The 23,731-nt window shown below is 48.5% G+C and overlaps 1 protein-coding gene across 3 annotated transcripts in view; it reads right to left on the bottom strand.

Moving 5' to 3' along the window:
* RANBP10 (RAN binding protein 10) overlaps positions 1-23,731 on the bottom strand; it is a 68,329-nt gene that overhangs the window by 35,148 nt on the left and 9,450 nt on the right. For 2 of the 3 annotated variants that reach the window (XM_035898858.1, XM_035898859.1), the window contains exon 2: positions 6,020-6,187. In XM_035898858.1, coding sequence (XP_035754751.1) covers positions 6,020-6,187 — 168 coding nt within the window. Of the gene's footprint in view, positions 1-6,019; positions 6,188-23,731 lie in introns of those variants that run through there. The other variant, XM_035898860.1, reaches the window with a different exon arrangement.

Here is a 23,731-nt window from a genome sequence, read left to right as displayed (position 1 = left end):
GTTAAAAGAAGGGATTTCTCCCTTCTCTTCAGCACTTGCGGGTCTATACCAGGAGCACAATGCTTGCTTTGGGGGTCTCCAGTAGAAGACAGACAGCAAAACCAGAGGGAGTCCAGCAGAGGCCAAGATGAAGAGCAACTATGGGAAATCGGGCTGTTCCGTCTTACTCAGGGATCGCTCAGACACCTATTGCTGCCTACAACTCCCTAATGGGAGGGTGCAGAACAGACAGAACCAGACTTTTCCCCGAGATGCACAGTGACGGGACACAGGAGGCAACAGAGACAAGTTTCAGCATGGGAAATTCTAATTAGATATTGAGGGGGAAAACTTCAGTATGGATGTGGTCAAACACTGCATCGGGGGACCAGAAAAGCCCCCTGGGGGATCTCCATCCCTGGGAGACAGTAAAGCTTGATGAGTTTCTCAGTAACGTTGATCTAGTTGGTCCTGCTTTCAGCAAGGTGTTGGATGCATGACCTCCAGAAATCCCTCCCCATTAAAATGACTTTGTGATTCTATAAATGAACTTATCACACTGCCTTTAAACTAAGGCATTTATGGTTTGCATCCTGTATTATGTAACTAAAACCAATAAAACGCTTATTGCAACTACATCATTGCACAAATACGTTTGCTTAGAGAGCTCATCCTGAAATGGTACAGCCACGCACCTGCACCCAACAAAGCCAACAGTGGAGGGGTAAAGGATCACAGGTCTAACTGGGTGGCTGGATTTGAAACTACGCTCTTTCTCCGCAGCACCTCCAAAGCCTGGATCCAGTCTAAAATAACCAAGTTCATGAATCTGAAGACATAAGAACTGGACAGCTCAGGAGGTCAGGAAGCATGAGCAAGCGCATAAAGAACCTCTCTTGTGAGTCCGCGATGGTAACCAAATCATCGAGGCAGTGACATAAAGACATGAAATGAGGGTTCAGTGCTGGGGGACAGTGTGACCAACACCTTCACCTACCATCTGATCAAAGAACTTTCACCTTTCCACGACTAATGCGCACTTATACACGTCCCTGTGCATACAATGTGCTTGTGGACCCCCCTAGCCCCGCTCTACCCTCCGCCCAGCAAGAATCATCCTGTCTGCCTCACACTTGGCCATTTTCTTCACAACACAGTTCAGAATTCAACTTGTAGAAGACAACAGACATTTGGGCGATCAAGCCACAACACTCTGCTTCGTATACGGCAGGGTACTCCTCTAGCATCTGTTTCAGCAAGCTGAATTCAGAGAATGGAAAAGCTGTGCTGATGGGCTGCAGTAAGCAACACCACATTTGGCACGATGGACATCTTAAAGAGTAGAGTAGGAAACATCAACCCACAAAATACATGAATACTTCTTCAACTTGCCGCTGAGAAGCGCTATGAAAGCCACCCAGCCCTGTGTGCTCTTGGGAACAGTCATTCTCCAAGCAAGTCACTCAGGTAAAACTGTTCTTCCAAAGAAATAAGGCTGTCGCCAAGTTTGATATTTTCCATTAATTTTAAATTTGGTTCCTCTAAAGTCTTGTTTTAAACCTCGCGATGCTCTTACTCTCTGCAAACTCCACTGGAAGGTTTGAGGACAAACCTGTTAAACCCAGGATGGGCATCTGTGGGTCTCTACGAAAAGCAGATTCCTTTACTATCCCTAACGTTCCTGTTAATACCTAAACCAGCTGCAGAATGGGTATTTTACCTTACAGGTTAACTTGGTCTTTCCAAGAGCCTGCACTAGAACTCAGAGTGAAGTTTTCTATGCCAAGACTTCAGGGGGTTGCACGCTCTTTTTATAGCCTTGCTGCTCCATTTACCTTGGCCTGTTGTCAACATCTGAGATCTGAAACACTTGCATGTTAGTCCCTGAGCGAACTCATCCACTTAACCCCAGAGACCCAGAGCAGTCACATTCCCGTATCATTTTCCACATCCAGGACTCGCTGTTTAATGGCTGGAGTCCCGGCATTTCTCACGTTTCTGCCTCTTATTCTCCTAGTTCATCCTCACCACACTTCTGGCCGCATCTCATCACGATTTCTACTGCCAGGGCTCTGCTGAGAACTTGTCAAAAGCATTTCAGCAGCGGCCAGAAGACGGTCAAGACATTTTCCAGAACAGAGAATTAAGACTACATAGGATGTCAAAGAGTTTTCATGTGACATCTCCAAACAAAGCTCAATACTTGGCTCCAACCAGAACATCCAGAATTTGTGATGGCCAAGAAAATAGTTCTTGTACAGTGTTCCCGGTGGATCTGATTAAATGGGAAAGTACAGAAACAATGGAATATCACAGTTAAGCAACAGGAGAGATTGCCAGAAAAACAAAGGGGAGCTGTCTAATTAACAGATGAAAAGGAGAGGAGGGAAAGAAAAAGCAACAGTAATTCTATTAAAAGCAAGACAAATTCCGGTGCCCAGAGGCAGGGCCCTGAAACCCTGCTGTCACCCTGACTGACACCGCAAAGGGGCTGATCAGTCCGATGAATGTTTTTTATATCTGCAGCAGGACTGCATGTTGACCTAATTTCCTAAGAGGAGCGACATATGGCTTCAGCTGCCCTGTGGCAGGGAATAACAAGAAAAAGGACATTCACCCCCTTCCTGGGAAATCTTGGGTTTGAAGGACACGAAAATGACATGCTCAGGTTAGCATAAATATCATGCAATGTTCAAGATCTTCATGGAGATGCTTCCACTAGGGCAGAAACCATTCTGCCGTTCAAATAAATCATTGCTTGGTCTCGGTTCCTCGGCTGAGACCTGCCTCGCCCCCTCCCACACACCTACCTGCTGAGAGCTCCGGAGAAGCCGTGCAACAGCCAGGTGATTGGGACCTGTGCCCTTATGGGGCTCAGGCACGCTCGCCTCAACATTCAGCGGGAAGCACTTCTCTTGAGGGTTGTGTTTCTTATCAAGGGCACAAACAAGGGCACTACTGGTCCTTAACAAGCGCCATCCTGGCTGAGGTTTTCATTCTGCTTTTGTAAAATGTTCCAGCAGCTTTTGAGGGGATCAGCCCAGCAATGACTGATAGTCTGCGACTCCCTGGTACTTCCACTACTGTCTCTTCCAACCACATCATCTCTCCTCTCCGAGTATGACCATCAAAGCTCAAAGAGAAGTTGGCAGACAAATGAGCTAGTTGTGAATGCTCAGGAGAATCTCCTACCTATAATCTTCTCATATGTCTCATGTCTTGCACCATGCACTTGAAGAGCTCAAGAGGAGGATACCCAGGAGACAGCCATGCCATCATCTACTGCTGTTCAATGTAAATTAGAAACCACCAGCTTTCCACCCAAAAACCCTATCTCTGAAGGAAAAGGATCACTAAAAATCAAGAAAGGAAGACCAGGAAACTTCATTGTTGCAAAGACCTTCAAATGTCCCAAACAAAACAAATCCCTGAGAAGGACACAAGGCAAAGAAGCCGAGGACAGTAATGATGGAACACAGCACAGAAGGTACAGAACAGCGTCCTTCCTTTGGCGTCCTCTGCCCAGGCACCCAAGCACAATGCAGCCCTGGAACAGAACGGAGGATGGAGCAAGAGACGACTTTTCAACTGACAACCCCTTCTCCTCTGCAGACTCCTGGCCATTAAAAAGAAATTCAATTTCAAATTAACAAATTTGTACTCATTACATAGAAGACCTGGCCTCTTCCTGCCCGTTACACTTCCATTGTCACAAAAAGTAACAGCGCTTACCCAGCTGAAAAAGAGTGAAGCTGGAAAACCACCTGCTGAAATAAAGGACAACAGCCAGAGGGGCTCAGCACAAAGCACCACGCTACTTCGAGGACGACTAAAATGAGAGGGTTTGTGAAATCTTTTTAACTATTTCAGCACCTCAGTCGCTGCGTACAGTGAACTTGTCTCATTCCTAAGCCACAGCTCCTGCCCTCCACCATCAGCCATTGCTTTTGTACCAGTACAGGACTGATGGGGGCAATGTCTGCACGTTAGGAGTTAAATTTAGAATAACCCAGCTATTAGAAATCTGGGCAATTAACTAATCCTTATGAACTACAAATGACTCCTGATGTCTCCACCAGTGACTGGTCTCGCTAGGTCATAAGCCACAAGTCTTCACTAGGAGTCCCCCAGCATCACACACAGTCTGGCTGATAAACAGTGATAATGTCAAAAAAGAAGCCAGATCAGATGCTCAGCTCTGAGCAGCACCCCACTGGGCTTCCAATCGAGGCTCCATTTATAAAAACAGAATGTTAAAAATGAGTCTCAAAGGATGCTCAAAGAATTATTTTTTTTTCCATTCAGGGCTGAGGAGCTCTTGACGCATTGCAAGGCATCAAGACCTGCTGCTGAAGGCACAGTCACCGACTCGGTCTAGCATGCTGCATGTGCGCCTCATTCTGCGCAACCATCCCTGGACAGACCAACAGACAGTCGGTATGAAATTAGAGGAAAACTAAAACAAATTTCCAAAAGAAGTTTTGTCCATGCGAGCACCAGGCCCTTCTGCATCTGCCTCAGAGGAAGGATCCTTCCTGAGACCCAGCTCCATCTCTCTGCTGTACCTGCAGCACAGCATGCTGCTTCCACAGAACCATGGACTGGTTGAGGTTGGAAGGGACCTCTGGGGGTCGTCTGGTCGCAACCCCCTGCTCCAGCAGGGCCACCCAGAGCTGCCTGCCCAGGACTGCATCCAGGTGACTCCTGAACGCCTCTACGGATGGAGACTCCACAGCCTCGCTGGGCGCCCTGTGCCCGTGCCCGGGCACACTCACAGTGAAAAAGTGTTTTCCTAATGTTCAGAAGGAACCTCCTGGGTTCCAGTTTGTGCCAACCCCCCGTGTTTCAGTTAGTGCCCATTGCTTCTGGTCCTGGCACTGGGCACCACCAAGAAGAGTGCAGCTCCTTACAGCCTCCTTTCAGGTATTTACATACATTGATGAGATCCCCCTGAGCCTTCTCCTCATCCCATCTAGGAGAGGTGCTCCAGGCCCCCAGCCACCCTAATGGCCCCTTGCTGGACCCCCTCCAGTGCATCCATCTCCCTTCTTGCACGAGGGAGCCCAGCGCTTTTCCCGAGAGCCCACCAGAAATGACACACTCTCCAGACACGCACCGCACACCAACTCCGCTCCTTCCTTCAGCCCAGCCAGGAACTTCAAACAACCTTTAAATGTTCCAAAGGGGGTATTTTTCCACCAGCTTCTTCATCCCAAATTCAACCAAGTAGAATTGACACAGCAAGGAGAAGCAAAGGAAAGCAGTGCCTGTCCCTACCAAACCAATTCCAGTGCAAAAAGTGAAGGGAACTTATCAGAATTTCCTGCATGTCTCATGTGACACAAAAAATATGACAAGAATTTATCCAGGGTGGAGAATGTGTCATCCAGGGGAACGCCATTTTAGGTGAAAATGGCCACAATTTTCTATTTTAGACAAACCCGATATGATGGATGCCTGGAAAACATCTTTGGGCAAAATTTTGAAGTCCTTAACTTTAGAGGAGCTATTGAAACAACTGTGGAATGAACCAAATTACAGGTCAGAGCTTGGGTAAGACTCCTTATGCAGAATTAATATCCAACATTGGGAATGCTTGGACCAACGCATTATGGCTTACAGATGGACCAGCCCCTTTAAAAAGTGAAAAGACACTGATACAGTGGCTTTGGGGTCAGTTCAATAAACCACCTAACCTTCCCCAAGCTTTATTTCCCTGTGGCCCGGCCCTTAGCCCAACCCTTATCCAACCTCCCATGGGCTGTGCAGTGGCAGGGGAGAGGAGCAGAAGCTGGGGGTCCCATTCTAACATACTGAAACAAAGGGAGCAGCAGAGGAACCAGCTTATGTGCTGCAACTATTGATGTCTTGGAGCCAATTTACGTCTCCTGCCTGCTGCTTAGTGCTCTTTTTCTCTCCTATTTTTTAAATCTTACCCACAAACGTGGGACAGAAGTTACAATGCATGCAAAGTCTTAAAGAGCAGCAGCTGGAGCAGAGCAGGAGCACCCCTCACCCCGGAACTCCTCCCTGTACGTACCTAAGCTGTGGCCATTTTTCGTGTAAAAGCAGGTATTGTTGATGAGGTTAACGCAGCAGCCGATCACATCCCCCGTGGTGAACGTAGGGCCGTAGGGCTGTCCTGTCCCCGAAGAACAGAAGGAGTGCCCATCGTCCCCATGGTACCCATAGGAATGTTTATCCCATCCTGCGGAAGACCAGACAAAAGAACAGGTCAGCGATGAGGCCACGGCAACTGCAGCTCTCAGGACACGACTTTCTGGCAGGAAGTTCGAAATTCGGATTCCCACTCCTTCATTCACATCAATTTTCACATACATTATGATCATCAATCATAACACATCATTTGGGTTTCAAAGAACAGATTGCCAAAAGTCATTCTGACAAAGATTTTTTTGTTCTAAAAACCCCCTCTCTGTTTCATCTTGCCCCCAGTGAAACAAGCTCCCCTTTGGAAAACCACTGTGTCTCCCACTAACCCAATCTTCCAGCAAAACCATTTCATAAAATAATTCTCATCTGATTGCAGTTTCGTCCATAAGCGCTGCTCACAGGCATGGCTGAATGGCTCGAGGCAATTTTTGCACTCTCACGTTCGTGTTTCCCTCCCCTCACATTCACGTTTCCCTCCAAACAGTTTATGAGGATTTCTGTGTTCCCCTTGGGCAACGATGTGTCCCATTCTGTGGGCAGCTTCAAACACAACCCTAAAACACCAATGGGCAATCCTCAAAGCAGTCAATTCTAACATCAATCTCTTTTATTTCTTCTGCTGGTGACACTGTGCCTGGGGTTAAAGCGAGGCTCAGGGATCACACCCCACCCACTTGCTCTTCTCTACATTTCACAATAATTCCATCATTCCGAGTTCCTAATTTTGCTCTGTTCTACCCCAATTCTGTTGTCAACAAAGAAGAGACACAAATCCATCCTTTAGAAGTTGATGTGTTCTTTAGGCAACGCCTTGGTCTTCTCTTTTCAGGACTCCCCCCTCCCTCTTGCAGAGGAGAGGGCAGTGCTCCCGTGGTTGTGGACACAGAGTGGTTCAGCGAATGCCGTCCGAATCTACTGGCCACCCCTGCCAGCTTCACTTGCCACAACTGCTCACGACGGCTTAGCTTTTCCCCTCTTAGAAGGCCAGCTACGGCAGGTAGGGCAACGAGGAAGGGTCCTCTTACCAGAGGGTTCAAGGAAAGCATGACAGCACTATCTTATAATAAGACATCCAAGAAGACTCAGGATCTTCTCCAGCTCCTTGGAGCGTTCCTATGAATCACACAATTGAAACCACATCTCACAGAGATGTACTTCTGCCAAAAAGTCCGACATAGGCACAACGTTAACAACAACCTCCTGTGTTTTAAATGGATAGGGTTGGATCCTTAGGCAGCCCGTGCCAACTCAAGCGGAAGCGGAAGAAGGTGCTTTGACCGCCTGCAGACCTTACGCAGCTGAAGGGTAGTGCAGAATCTGTTGGGGCGACGGTTTTGACAAGAGGACTAGAGAAGAAACACAAAGACCATGAGAGGGGAGGGATTAGAAAGTAGAAAGCACACATCCTGCAATAAGGCAAAAAAAGACCGAGCATACTGCAAACCCCGGAGAGGAGCCCCGAGGAGGTGGGCTGGAGCCCTTCTGCAAGCTGTGGTTTTCCTACAAAACCAACAGCAACACGAGGGCACTGGAAATCAAATCCTGTAAAATGGTGCCGAGCTATCCGCACTCCGGTATTGCATCATGGTTTCTCAGAGAAGGAATGAAATGCTCAGCACGTGCCCAAGGCCCCGCTGTTTATTGCACCGCACCACGTGAACGCCAGCGGGAAAGTCAGGGAATGGAGCAAGACCGAAATATGCCACACTCCACGATTTTGGACCTCAGGGCAAAGTTCAGAAGTGAAAGGTGTGAAAGACTCCTAGGAAATCCTAGTCTAGAAGTGGTGAATAATTGCCTCTGTCAAATCCCACCTGTAGGAATAGCCCGAGATGTCCCAAAAGTCAGCTCCATCTTCCCTAGGACCAGCTCCGAACAAGCTGCCAGCAGTAGTGCTGGTTGTGTTTAATGTCTTCATGAAAGACAGGGACAACAGCACAGACAGCACCCACGGCCAGCTCAGAAACGATGCCAAATCAGGTTGCCAAAACCAAATCATAGAATCACGGAATGTTTTGGGTGGGAAGGGACCTTTAGAGGTCACCCAGTCCAAACCCCCTGCAGGGAACAGGGACACCTTTAACCAGATCAGGTTGCTCACAGCCCCGTCCAACCTGGCCTTGAATGTTCCCAGGGATGGGGCCTCCACCACCTCTCTGGGCAACCCGTCCCAGTGCTTCACCACCCTCATTGTAAAAAATTTCTTCCTTATATCCAGTCTAAACCTACCCTGGTTTAAAACCATCACCCCTTGTCCTGTCACAACCGACCCTGCTAAAAAGTCTGTCCTCACCTTTCCTATGGGCATCCTTTAGGCACTGAACAGCTGCAATCAGGTCTGCCCGCAGCCTTCTCTTCTCCAGGCTGAACAACCCCAACTCTCCCAGCCTGGCCTCGTAGCAGAGGGGCTCCAGCCCTCAGACCATTCCTGTGGCCTCCTCTGGCCCCGCTCCAGCAGGTCCCTGCCTGTCCTGTGCTGGGGACCCCCAAGCTGGACGCAGGGCTCCAGAGGGTCTCACCAGAGCGGAGCAGAGGGGCAGAATCCCCTTCCTCGATGATGGCCATGCTGTTGGGGATGCACCCCAGGGTAGGGTTGGATTCTGGGCTGCCAGTGCACAAAGGAGGCAGTTACAGGGGCTGTAGAGTTTGCTGTCAAATGTCCACTTCTAAGACTCCCATTCAGTAAAAATACCATTGAAATTCTGAGGTTTTAACACTCTGGCTCCTTTCCACTGGCCCTTTCATTTCCTCCACTGCGGGCCTGTGAAAGCCTGCCCTTGCTGATTTGTTATTTTAGTCTCCCCAAACATGGGCCCGTTCCACGTGTGTCAGTTTGGAACATCTCTAATGAAGCTGCTTCGCAACTGCAGATGATAACTCTAATCAATTGATCTCCTAAGCCACTTAATAACATCATCCAAATACAAACCTCTAACTCTTCTGCGTTAAAAAACGTTCCTGGCATTACAACGCATTTAATAAGAACCTGACATCAATCACATCTAAGCAGTCGGATGCTGATACCTCATGCACTAGGTAGGGCTACAGTGAGAGATGCAACAGCATGCTCAACCATGTGGACAATTTCGCAATATACTTTTCCCAATGTGGACGCTACAGGTTCTGTAGTGTCAGGAAAACAAGAGGTTTCATTACCTACAGATCATGACTGATCCTACTGAAAAAAACCCTCCTCCTGCTCCCGTAGGACTGGTACCAGCACTCACTGCACCACCAAGATTAGCGACAAACACAGCGGTGAGACAAACTCCAAGGAGAAGTGGCTGAATAAAGGCTTTGAGGGCAGCGTCAAACTTGGTGTGCACTGCAATGGCGCCTGGGGAAAGGTTGATTTGAATCCTGTTCTCCCCAGACAAGCACTGGTATCACCAGTTGAGGAAAGCTCGCTCACTCAGCACTTCGCTAACATGCACACAGTTAACTTTTTCAGCTCGGATGTTGTGTAGTGTTGGATCCGGACCTGACGCAATGCTCAGTGTTTTAAATCTGGGCTGCCAGCCTCATCAAATCACCACGGTCACCTTAAAAACACCAAGCCAGACTTGAGAGTACTCATGTACTCACCATAAACACAAGCTGAGCGGCATTCGTTATATGCCCAACCTATTCATCAATCAAATAACGTATCAGCATTTCTAAAACTCTGCCCAGAATAAAAGTGAGTGAGATGGCCTATGGGTTGTTCCAGCAGCGGCCAACTTCAGCCAGTCTTCTGAAATTTCCTAATAATCTGAACTAAAAATAACGATCAGGACTTCTAACGCTCTGAGTCAGAGCGGGCCTGTTGATTTAAATAGCGTTTCCCTATCAAAAGCGTTTGGCATCATCTTGGATCACCAGCAGAGCGGGGAGTAACTCACCAAGTGTGTTGTGCAAATGCATCCCCCAAGTTCTCTCCAAATACAAAACCACTTGCTGAAAACCTGGGACTTTTGGGCATCATTAACAGTTTGCTATCGCCACCTAGTAACAGGTCTAGGATATTACCACCTCTTCTCTGACTCCTATGACACCATTCACACCTCCAGCTCCTCAACACCTTCTTCCTTTACCCAATCTATCACTATTTCAATAAGGGCTTACTTCCTATATGCCTTCCCCGAGCTTACATCGGCAAATTCTCTGGACCCGTTAACCTCTGTATCGCTCATGCTCAAGTACTCCCAGAAGGCTCTGCTGTGACCCAGAAGGCAGGGATGAGATGGTTATCTGCGTGTTCTCAAGAAGGCTGACCCGATGGGATATGGGGTCACCCCAGATAAGGATCCTCTTCAAGAAGTGAGACAGCACAAAGCATCGGACACGCACGTATCCTGCTCTTGCTGGACAGCTTTACCACGCTCCAACCACCTGTGGCGCAGAGGCACACTGGGCCACATGGAGATTCCGTTCCCTTAGTGCTCCCTGAAGGATTTTCCTTCCGTTACATCGTCCAATCCTCCTTTAGGCACATGTTTGTACCATCTACTGCATCCTGCAGCAAGGAGCTTCACAGCGTAACTGCAAGCCGCAGGAAAACGCATCTCCTACTGCTTGTATTTGATACCCTGTCATTCTTGTACTAGAGAAGGTCACACCCCCAGCCTCTGCAGAACACACGTCATTATACAGACCTCTATAAAATCCCCCATAATCATCCCCTTCCCAGATGGATGGCTCCTGGCTTATTCAGTTATTCCCTCCATTTCTGACCATCATCATCTGAACCTTGTCTGGATTCATAGCATTGAGCAGAGAGGAAGGTGCACCAGGGAGCAGGGAAGCAGGCTGGAGATGTTCTCTGTACCGTTCCCCAGCCCTCTGAGAGTTAATCCTAGCATTCTCCCCTTTATTATCCCTTTTACCACCAAACTGTTGTTTCCACGAAGCTTTTGTAACCACTCTGAAGGGCGTCATCACTCTGTGACAACACACTCACCGCACAGACTCTCATCCACCATCTTGCCGCCAGCACGCTCAGCCTCAGCTCCTCTTCAGCACCTCCCACCCTTGGTGGCTGGCAGTCCTCAGCAGCCTGGGCAGTCCATCCTGTGCCAGTGAGGTGCAGGCTGCTGCTTTTAAGAAAACCCTGGGAGTACCCACGCACAAATGGCTTCTGACAGGTGACTCATTCCAACCAGGCTGTGGGGCTTAAAACCCATCCCGTTTCAGTCTCTTGGTGATAGCTGGCATCCGGAGCAATGGACACTTCACACCTACATACAGTTGACCAAGCCTAAAAATTCTCAAACGCAAGTGCAAATTCCTTACAAAATTTCAGAAATCTGGACAAGATTAGAGAATGTGCTTTTCTTTTTTCTTACATAAAAGTAGCTCACGGAACCCCAAAGGACTGCACTCTACAGCCTGGAACCTAGGGAGCTCGAGTGGCTGGAGGGTCCTGTTAGCACAGTTCTCTTGTGCCTTCCTTTTCCCTCCCCATCCTCTCCTCAAAAGCACATCACCACTTTAAAGAGGGGAGACGGGCAGAGAACAGACAGGATTTGGCCACCTGGCCCGGGGCAGTGGTCAAAGCAAAACCTCAACACCCTGCCTCCGAAGCCTCCTGGTCTCACTACAGCTCATTTTGAAGACACGTGCACCTTGAACACATGGCTCCACAGGCAGAACCACAGTGGCTGGTGAACAACAAGAGGTTAAAACGACATCCCTTTGAATTCATAGAACCGTTTGGGTTGGAAAAGCCCTTTAAGATCCCCAAGCCCAACTGTTCCCCTAACCCTGCCATCCCACCACTAAACCCTGGCCCTAAGCACCTCCTCTGCCCAGCTTTTAAATCCCCCCAGGGATGGGGACTCCACCCCTTCCCTGGGCAGCCCCTTCCAGGGCTTGACAGCCTTTGCAGGGAAGTAATTTTTCCCCATGTCCAACCTAAACCTGCCCTGGCACAACTTGAGGCTGTTTCCCCTCGTCCCATCGCCCATCCCCTGGGAGCAGAGACCAACCGCCCCGAGCTCCCCGCTCCTGTCAGGCAGTTGTAGGCAGCAATAAGGTCTCCCCTCAGCCTCCTCTTCTCCAGGCTAAACAGAACACTTCAACCCCAAACCCAAAAGAAATGCCTAGTATTTATTAACAGCCAGACAGACACAGAAGAGCGCAGACTGTGCAATCAGTCAGAGAACGGGAAGAAAGAAAAACAGAAGCCATGAGCAGGGCTCAGGAGGACATGTTCATCACCAAACTGAAGTTCTGCTTGGCCTGCTAACAAGAACAAGCAGATACGTTGATCTTGGCAAACTGTCTTGATTCCAACGTGCAGTGAAAAAAAAAATGAACAGCAAGTTCCATTGCTGCTGCTTGATAAACAGGCCAGAATTGTGCAATGCCAGACCGTGTGGCAGAGGAGACTTGAGTTACTTCAGGACACAGCTACAGGATCAACTCGCAAATGTTCGCTCCTAGGCATCGGAACTAGATGAAGCACCCCCAACTATCCTGCACCCATCCTTGTTCAACCCCACCTTGCCCACTCAACATCAGCCCTGCTTTACTCTTGACTTTTTGGGCAGATCCTGTGTTGGGCCTAACTTCTGAATCTGAGATCAGGCTCTGCCTCACAAAGCAGCGACTGGGAAGCAGTACTGTCGAGCTGGGACACCATTTGCCTCTTAGTACTAGGGAGATATCACAGCGTTTTAGCTTTCCACATCAAGAGTGCCAGCAATGTACCCAGAACTTCTGATAAGCACTGGGTAAAACTGGCGTCAACAGCTATACCACACATCTAGGAACACCAGGACCCGAATATGCTGCTCAACAGTGGAAGCATCAGCCTGTGCACAACACAGAGGCAACACAGCGCAGGATGCCCTGGGGGAAACTACCAAGAGCAAGGTCTTCGTTATGCCTTTCCTGGCCTGCTACTCCTTCCACAGAGTGCGGAGAAGGAAGCAAATGGATGGCATCGCCCTGCACATCAAGGCTCAAACACACCAGACTTGCCCATGGGCACATGAGAAGGCAACACTCACAGGGATCCGTACGGAGCTCTCCTCTGATGACACGCCGAAGGACAGACGTGCAAGGCTCAGTGATCATGGAAGAGGGTTGTTCCAGTAAGTTGGCTCTTCCTGCTCTGCCACTTGCCGGGCTTAAAAAGATGGCAGACAAATGGACTTCACCACTGACACATGGACCGTTCACTGTCCATGCACACTCCAGGGTAGAGGCGTGTTCTGCTGCAGCTCAGCCCATACAGTCTGGGTAATCGGTACCCGGTGCAGAAGCTACCTCAAGGGGCAGGGCCTTGCTCACAACAAAGCCACTGGTAACCCCACCTGCCATCAGGAGAACCCAAAGCATCTGAAGCAGCAACTAATGCTGGTGAGTTTAGAAAGCAAGGGGTTCTACTCTGAACTTTGGGACTCAAGGGAAGGCTCCTCCTTACTCTTTGCATTTGGGCACATGAAGAGGAGATGGGAATTCCTCAGGAAGAACCTGAAGATTTGTAAGGAGCATTTGTAACCATTGCATCCCAAGCAATGCGAGAGATTGAGGCTTATTCTTCAGGACAGACCCCAGTGACTGTTCTACAGCCTTTGCATCTTTCCAAATTTTACCTGCACCTACTTTCTCTTCTGTATTTTGAAACACACTTCATTTTTCTCCACTCCCTGTTCTTGTCCAGTATTTTGACCGTGGCATTCCTCTTCCCACTTCTTTGGCCAGCAGTCCCAGCTTCCCACAGCTGCCCATGCCAGGGCAAAGAGTGTGCAAACACCAGCCACAGAGGGACACGAACTTGTGTAAATACACTGAAATAAATCAAAGTATTTTAGTAAGATTAATTTAATCCAAAATCCAGTAGAAACAGATAGACAAGTGCTGCCTATATAGTGCTAGGGGAATGGGGTATTGAGGGTGGAGCCAGCAACAGAGCCCAGAGTCACTGCTGGAGGCAAGGCCCTTCCCATGCACTGCACTGCTCAGCCAGCTCCGGGTCCTCAGCAGGCACAGAGCACGATGTCAGTGGTGGGGAAAAGTACATTAAACAGAGGCAGAGCAGACAGCCATGAGCCAGCAGGGTGCCCTTGTTGCCAAGAAAGCCAACAGCATCCTGGGGCGTGTTCAGAGGAGTGTGGCCAGCAGGGTGAGGGAGGTTCTCCTCCCCCTCTACTCTGCCCCACTGAGACCCCATCTGGAGCGCTGCGTCCAGTTCTGGGCTTGCCAGTTCAAGAAGGATGAGGAGCTACTGGAGACAGTCCAGAAGAGGGCTACATCATCAACACGTACAAATATCTTAAGGGTGGGTGTCACAAGGACGGAGCCAGACTCTTCTCAGTGGTGTCCAGCACCAGGACAAGGGGCAATGGGCACAAACGGAAGCAGAAGAGGTTCCAGTTGAATGGGAGGAAGAACTTCTTGACTTTGAGGGTGACAGAGCCCTGGCAGAGGCTGCCCAGGGGGGCTGTGGAGTCTCCTTCTCTGGAGATATTCAAGCCCGCCTGGACGATGTCCTGTGTCCCCTGCTCTGGGTGAGCCTGCTTGAGCAGGGGGGTTGGACTGGGTGATCTCCCGATGTCCCTTCCAACCCCTGCCATGCTGGGATTCTGGGATTCCGAATATAGTGCAGGGAGAAGTAGGATGTTGCTGTTCAGAGTTGCTTCTACAGTGTCCTGGGCAGAGCCGTCCCGGTGTCTGAGGGGTCCGATGGGTGTGCTCAACCCCAGGACCAGACTGGCGGTGGTTTGGCACAGGCTCCAGAAGAGGTAAAGGCCTGAGCCGTAGCCAGGCCCTGAACTCCTCTCATTTCAATCTGTCCTCTGAAAACCCACAGGGGAGCAGAGTAACGCAGTGAGCATCGATGCACGTGAGCTTGGAACACTGACCATGCGATTAACACCTGAATAGCGGGTGGCTTTTCCAAGACTCATTTACCAAGGAACAAAGAAAACTGTGGGTAGAAGGAGCCTCCTTTTCCATCGCATGGAATTTGACTACGAGCCAACCACTTTATCCTAGAAATAGGACAGCCTGAGCGAGCCTTCCTTGAGCCCCCCGTGCCAGGCAGTGTGGCTGCACGGCGGTGACCTCCCCTTGAGCTGGAACCCCTCTCGAGGTTGCTCCTCAAGGCATAGACCTTTTACCAGCAACAGATCATTGGTAAGCAGCCGATATTGTGCATAACCTTGTATACGGTAACTTTGATTTTGTCTTGGTAATTTTGATTGTGTGCTGAGTTGATGCTAATGAAACATTACGTAAGCTTTGCACATACAACCCCTTAGACACAAACCGTTGACTAAGTCTGAGACTAAGATGGGACCCAGCCACACCTAAGCTCCACCAAGAGTTTAGAAAGCAAGGAGGTCTGCTCTGAACCTCGTGACTCAACAGGAGGGTCCCCCTTACTCTCTGCATCCCTGGTCTCTCTGTGAATCATTCTAACTCAAATGTAACTCCATTTTCCTTTTTGTGACTCTTCCATGCAGTAATTAGGGGGAACCTTGCCACTGAACTTCAGGACGCACTTTTACAACATCATATTAAAACCACTTTTGCTAACACCTTTGTTGGTGATTCCTTACACGTTCTAAATCACCCTTCTGTGACAAATTGGCACAGTTGGCAGGATCCTAAAGCAGGATTCATGACAAGGGGATGGGACAAAAATAAATGTGGGGGAGAAGCAGTTATCGCAGCAGCAGCAGCACCCCCCTCTGCTGACCCCTCTACTGTCATGCAGTGGATTTGGCCGAGCCAGGGGACGCACCTTCAGTGTACACTGGCCCACAGCTGTGAAAGCTCACCTTTGCCCCTAGCAAAGGGAAGGCTGAGTGAGCCCCTGTGCGCCCACAGCCTCGGAAGCTGAAGGCCCAGTCCGGAAAAGCCTGTTGCCCCAAGGAGCATCCGGGGAGCTGCAGCATCCCAGCTGTAGTTCAGTTTTCCAGCCTTTATGCCAAACCATATGAAGCTGCACAAACATCAAGACGCTTGGGTGAGAGCAAGGAAGTAGCTTTGGTTTTCTTCATTCGAATGTGCTTCAGGATCAAATCAGCCATTGCTGTTGTGACACATCTTTCCGTTTCCATACCCAGCCTACAGAAATAGCTGCTCAGTGGCCGTCGCAACCTATGCTGTATATTTGGGGGGGTGGGAACAGGGTGCTGGCGTGGAATAGCTGGTTCAACGAAGAGGAGGTGAGTCACGACACCAGCCACAGGACAGGAACAGGACCAGGGAGCAGCATGCTTAGCGCCTTACAGGATTGTCCTGGCAGAGCTTCAAAGGCCTGGACATCTGCCCAGGAAGCGTCAAGGAAGAAAAACGAGTCCCCAAAACCCACTTACCCATGAGCACCTGGAAATGAAGAAATCCTGGCTACTAACACCCCAACCTTTTATCCATACACCTTCTTGTAACAGCTTCTGCTTCTTCTGCAAAGTGGCAAAATAACTCTGAATGCGGTAGTGGCCCACACGCTGCACTGCAGGGCTGATGGATATATAGAAAATAAATAAAACCAAATGAGGTTGTCCACCTCACGGAGGACAAACTTTTTAAAGAAGGGATTGGACATGCTCAGCTGTCATAGCCTGTGTAGCATCGCATTGAATCACAGAATCATTTGGGTTGGAAAAGCCCTTTAAGATCCCCAAGCCCAACCGTTCTCCTAACCCTGCCATCCCACCACTAAACCCCGGCCCTAAGCACCTCCTCTGCCCAGCTTTTAAATACCCCAGGGATGGGGACTTGACCCCTTCCCTGGGCAGCCCCTTCCAGTGCTTGACAGCCCTTGCAGGGAAGGGATTTTTCCCAATGTCCAACCTAAACCTTCCCTGGCACAACTTGAGGCCGTTTCCCCAGGTTCCCTAGAGCGGAGAGGTCAAGACAAGCCGTTTACAGCCCTGTGAAGAGCACACCAGCATTAAAGCACAGCTACAAAACAGGTTGGTTCGAGCTACAAAGGCAAGGCTCAAAAAGCCCTCTAGCATGATCAGGTCACCACGGGACTATTATATCCATTATATTCCCTGCCACCACGCGGGAGGGGGTGGGGGGAAGTGCAGGGGTGCAAAACAATGCAGGGCAGGGATAATAAATAAAAAAAGAAAAGTCAGATGAGGAGTTTTGCCGTTTATCTATGGAGCGGCATGGGCAAAGAACAAGTTGGATATAAAAGCTTATCCCATCCACGGGTTTCAAATCTCATCATACTAAATAATTCATGTTTTCATTAACAGGGCAACTTTTCAACTTCTAGCTGATGGCCAAGAACACCATTATAAAATATTAAGATGCCTTCAGAAAAATCTTGCAGGGTAATGGACAAGAGTCATTGTACGGAGACACTGAAGCAGAGCAGTTAAATGACCCAGCCAAAAGTGAAGGCAGAGCTCACCGTGGAACGCAGGGGGCTTGCACCCAGCTACTCTCAAAAACAATCCCTAAAGCGGTAATTAATAAGAAAATTATGAGCAAAGCACATTTATATAAACACAAGACCTTATGGAGAGAGAAGTCTCCCCAAAGCAGGACATCTCGTGATGTTAGGGGTTCAAACAAGGCCTTCTCCGTTCTGAACTGAGGTTCCTTAAATATTGTCCCCATCAGGTAAGGTAAAGCACCAGGGTCTTCTGAAGAGGATCATATCTATCCATCAGTAAATCCAGCCATTCACCATCACTTTGAGTTGTAGTGAAATTTAGGTTTGCATTGCTGCTGTCTCTTATCTGAAAGGCTCAAATAAGAGGTACAGCCGCTACATGGAATCTTTTTTAAAAAAATCTGAAAACCAAGTAGTGCTGATTACAACTCTTGCTGGCAGCTAAATTGCTGTCTCTAAATTGCTAGGTAACTCTTAACCGTCACCAAGTTTACTTGGATTATCCCTAATCTGTGCCACAGCTGGAGGCACCACCCAGGATACTGGTAAAGGCCAAACCAGAGACCCCACCGTGCAGCACCACCTCCACTCGCTTTGGAAACCCTTGTTTTCACACGGCACAAAGCAACACAAGCTACTGGGTGACCGAGAGCCCCATGCAAGGACAGGCTCTGGTGTACCTGGATCATACATTTCCGGGAATGTGTTGCATGAGAAGAGCGCAGGGCATGGAGATCAGGGCACAGAGAAGCACAGGACAGCCATACCCCCCCCCGCCCTGAGTACGAATCACTGCTTGTGCACCCACTCTGACGCCTGAGCACTTCATAGTCAGTGGAAACGCTTCCTCCGACCAATCTCCCAAGGCCAGGGGTACTGCCTTGGAGTACGTACCCATGGGCTTGAATGACATGGCCGAGCACTTTCCCAGGTATTCCAGGGTGATGCACAGTTACTGAAAGCCCAGTTTTTGGTCTGCCTCCTCCATTCAAACCTGAAGCCTGTGTGCCCAAAAGTTAGCTTAGGTAAAAAGACGAAAAGAAAAGCAAGGCCTTCCCTGAAAACCTGACCCTGTGGCTGGCAGACATTTTCCTGGCTGCACAGGGCAATCGATACAAGCAAAGGTGTGAACCGAAGTGGGCCTGAACAGGAAAAAGGCAGCAACTTTCACTTTATATCATCCTAATTTTCACGTAAATTGCCATAAATAAAACATGAGATGAAATTCAACCTAAATTCAGAAGGTCACCACAGCTGTGTGGTTCAGGAGCTGGGTTTGCTCCTCTCCAGCTCTGAACACTCCTGACGGAGGGTGCTGCATCTGGCCTTATGAGGAGCATCACATCTGACCTCACCTGAGGACTGGTCTGTCACCACCCTGCTGTCACTCTTCAGCGAGCGCCACTGTACTGAAGGTACCTGCCTGACTTCCCCGTGCCATGCCAGCTCACCCAGGACCAGCTCGGAGCAGAAGGCTCATGTTTTAAAATGCGTCCCACCTAAACAAGTTGCATCCAGCTACATGCAGGATCACCCAATGAGGGGTGACACACGCACACCCAACGAGGGGTGGCCCAGCAGTGCACAGGGACAGAGGCTTTGGCAGCCAGGAGGGTAAAGCAAGAAATCACACGTGCTCCCAGGCACTGCTGTAGCCGCCAGCTCAGCACTTCTTACTTTGCTCATTCTTGACAGCTTACACCAACTGCATGAGCCCAGTCGCTAGAAACCAGACCCTGCACGCCACACTTCTGCACCATGGCTCCGAAAAACAAGACCTGTTGGGAAGAGAAAGGGAATGGTACATAAACTAACACAGAAATGTGTGCATTTCCTGCCATTCCTGCACAATGGGTTCGTAGTGGAAGTTGGATAAGGATCAACCCAATGGGATAGCACAAGCGTCCTCAGCAGGGCTCCCCCACACCCCTACAAACCCCCTTCTGGAGGGGCTACAGACATTGGGCTCTTTCCCCAGTGCTGATTACAGGTAATCCAGATGTGAGCTGAGCACCAGGCTCCCCAAAAGCTGTTTCCCCAGACAAGTAGGCTGGCCGCGTGCGGGACAACTTGCCCAAAGGAGTGGCAGGAAAGGTAACTGCTGCTATGCGCCTGACAACCAACAACCTTCGCTTGCAACCACTGACTTCCAGAGAATGCACACACTTTAAAAGAATGGCTGATAGGAAGGCAGGTTATTGAAATGCCCCAACAACACAATCTAATCCAAAATACCAATTCACATAGCATGTATCTTACAACAAAACCATCACAGCCATCCTCATACACAAATTCAGTCCCAAACCCTCCTGTACCCCAATGCCCCCCCTCCAGTACACCCAATTAATTCTTTTCATCATATACCAGTAAGTTCTAGCTTTGGTTGTCTCCAATTTAGGCCTCGCAAATCCAAACTTTGCCAGAAAGCCCGCTATTGACATGTGAAAAACTGAAGAATCCAACAGAGGAATGTGAAATAATGAACTTCCAGTTCTTCTCGGAGCTGGCGATGGGATGTGAATGAATTCAGAGCAAACGGGTCAAAGCCATTTCAATAGTCAAGCTGGAATTTTCATACAAGTTTGGGTGACTTCAGCACACAGGCTGGGATCAAACCCACCAGAAGAAAGCAAGCTTACATGGGACGAAGGAAAGACGACAAAACGATGGAGTGGAGCTCAGCAGACCTCAGCTGATAGCGGACAGGTCGATCAGAAACACCAGGTTCACAAAGAGAGACAGAACTTTTTTTTTTTTATAAAGATCAGACAATTTTGAGCAAGAACAACCTTTTTAAAGGTGTTCACCGATCCGCAGAGAGGAGAAGCAGGAAGAGAAAACAAAATTAGGGTGAGTTAAGTTAGGCCAGAGGAACTCGGAGGTCACAATTCTTAACCACAGATGCAGCAGGGCACCCATGGCATGTTTAAAATTTGTTCAGGCACCACGTACACCTAGAACTGAGAGAGGAGATGAAAAAAGAAGCCATATAGAATCATATCGTTTGGGTTGGAAAAGCCCTTTAAGACCCCCAAGCCCAACCATTACCCTAACCCTGCCATCCCACTACTAAACCCTGGCCTCAAGCACCTCCTCTGCCCAGCTTTTAAATACCCTCAGGGATGGGGACTCGACCCCTTCCCTGGGCAGCCCCTTCCAGTGCTTGACAGCCCTTGCAGAGAAGGAATTTTTCCCAATGTCCAACCTAAACCTGCCCTGGTGCAACGCCCAGAATAAACAGCAAATGAGCATCTCTCAGATTACTTTCCTACGATGAAGGGTTTTTTATGTCCACTGAGCACATGAAATTGATTCCATACAGGAAAAGTTCTTATACTAAAAAGATGTGAAAGCTTCAGTTCAAAGGAAATCCTGTTGTTTTATTATAAGAAGCCTAAATTTCTTATCCACCTCTTTAGCTTGACCTTCATTGGTACTTAAAAAAAAAAAAAAAAAAAAAAAGAAGCTATTTTGAAAATAGCACATGGTGCAGCACAGTCAGAGCAGATTTGCAGAATGGAACAACCAGCTTTCACCAGTCTCAGGACACTGTTTCTCCAGTATGAGATTTTTTTTAATTTTTTTTTTTTTTTAAATGGGGATGGGTACCTTGTATTACTTACCCTTGTCCTGTGGGCTGAATAGTTACTAGGGGCTAGAGCGCAATAACTGTGATCCTGGAGTGCACCACAGGTAGCACAGCTGAAGATGTAAATAAAAGTACAGCAAGTGGTGACAACCAGGAGATTCACCTAAGAAATACACTCCGCTTCCAAAAATAAGAGACTCATGCAGACAAATCCAAAAGGCTCTGACTTACATAGGCCAGAAATCTTAAATCTGTAATGCATATCTTCTTGGCAGTGCATGGTCATTATCCACTGCTGTTCCAAGCCCCACCGTAATCCGCACTCATCCAGAGAAGCACTCGAGTGGTGAGGAATCCCCCCCAAAAATCCATTCTGCCCCAGAGGATCATTGCCTCTGGAGCCGAGCCACCAGGCTGACCCGCTCTGCTCTCACTCCTTCCATTGCATAGCACCAAAACCTGCAACATCCAAACATGCCGCCAACTTCACAGAATGCTGCAGACAGACACAAATTACTTTTTCAGGTCAAAACCTGGGTAAGTTGACAGCAACAAGGCCACCCAAGTGAAGTTTTTGGAGCAGTTCTCAGCTCTTTGGCAGTGCTACTGGCTCCAGAGTAACCTGCTCTTAAGCAATAGGACGCTTTCCTAGGCACTCTGCTGCATCTGGCACAAAATATATTTTCAGGGTTTGCTCGGCCTGGGCGGGCAGAGCTGGCAGCAGCGGGACCCTCCTGCAGCCACCACAAGGCCGAGGTGCCCTCTGCTTCCATCTTTCGCGTCCCTTTGTATTTTGGGGTGATTTACAGCATCCCCCTCCGTTTATTGGGAACGAACTCCTGGTGGCTTCTGCTTCTGGCAACCACTGGGCTCCTCTACAATACGCTTTCTTTGCAAGAAGCCACTGACTTCAGAAAACTTCCCCCACCACCGTCAGGACCATTTCTGTAGATGCTCTCATCCCACCGTACTCCAGGGTATTAACATCCATGGCACACACGGCACAGCCTCCTTAACACCTCACCAGCAACAAACCAGACTCAGCTTGAAGGGATTTGGCCCAGCAATTTCCCAACATAAGGTTCCCCTCCATCACCCACACTTGGATTTTCCTTCACAGACTTCGGTCCCTTGATCATTTGGACTCCAAGGTATCAGACAGGCAACAGCAAAACAAGCATACACTCTCATGGACATTTGTTTTCAATGCTTTGCTGTGTGTCGGAATGAAACAAAGCTCAGTGAAAAAAAAAAAAAAAATCCAGTCAAGCTCAAATATCATTTGACTAGTGGTCAAAATAAAAGGTACCCAGCTATCACCTTCAAGCATTTTGGAAAAAAGGCAGAGAAAGATAAATAAGTGAGAGAGACACAGACAGCCAAGCCAGCTTCAGCCCAGTATGCCCTGGCAAGATGCTCCTTCCTAAAAACCTCCAGTCTCTACAATCAGCTGGGTAACTGGCAATCAGAGGGAATGCTCAGTCTTTCATTAAGGTTTTCAGCACGCATCTTAGGCAAGAGCAGTATTTGTTTCTATCAAAAATAAATCTCAGACTGTCGTTACCCACACATTTCAGTAGAATAAAATTCCACAGAGGAGCTGTTCTTTCAACCCACCCTACCTGTATGATCAACTGGGCAGCCAAACACATCCAAGTTACCCATAAAAAGTTACCCCCTGCCCATTACTGACCCAATTACACGACCCAGTTCAGATACAGCCCCACAAACTGGTTTGCTAGGATTAAATGAGAGGGTACCAGAAGTGTAAACGAATTTATGGATAGGAACTGGCACAGCCAGCTGAAGGACTTCAGGTGTAACTAGTCCTGGAGGTGCTTCCATAAGTAGTTTTGAGGAAAATTCACATTTTTTTTATATATATATATATATAAAAAAAAAATCAATATCAACCCTGTATTTTCCTTAACATGACTTACAAAAAAAATATTAATCGCTGTACTCTATTATTTATGCAGGTACTAAAAAAGCAACATCTTTATGGAATTCCTCATGGGTACTACAGTTCTCTACACGCAAATCATGCACCAAAACGAAGATCTGGGTGCTATTCAATCTGGGTTGGACTTGCTGCGCAAATAAGATAAAATTCCTGCCAAGTCAAATCTCCTGGCTACCAAGGGGAAGTTTTAAGTATGGAGTGGCAAGTGAAGGTTGTGGTTATACATCAACTCCTCGTTGAACAACCCCAGCAGGACTCGCTGTAGATGGTATTGCCATTACCAATCTAGCAGAAGCAACGTTAACAGATCCAAATTGCCATAAAAAATATTAAATGTTGAACCAAGTATACATTTTGATACCGCTGTGATTAAACTATGCAAGTAACCACTTCTGTCCCAAAACTCTCAAACAGTACTCAAAGGTTTCTGTGGTGCTCAGTCCTGAGGAGGACCCAACAAAGCGCAAGTAGGGAATAGAAGGAAGACAGGCAAGAACGAGAGGACCGTAAGCAATGATGACATAAAAGCAATTACTCAGACCCCTTCTAAGAAACCACAAGGCTTCCTTCAGCCATTTCTCAATAATTTGAGTGGTTTAACTACAAACCTCAGTGGTATCAAGGTCTCCATGAAGAACCACAGCAACACTAAGAACAAAACAGGGATCGAGGGGGGGGG

This window comes from Egretta garzetta, unplaced genomic scaffold (genome assembly GCF_000687185.1).
Source record: "Egretta garzetta isolate BGI_Z169 unplaced genomic scaffold, ASM68718v1 scaffold27, whole genome shotgun sequence".
Taxonomy (NCBI): Eukaryota; Metazoa; Chordata; class Aves; order Pelecaniformes; family Ardeidae; genus Egretta; species Egretta garzetta.
The sequence above is the reverse complement of the archived record's forward strand: the minus strand, read 5'-3'. Positions and strand labels throughout refer to the sequence as shown.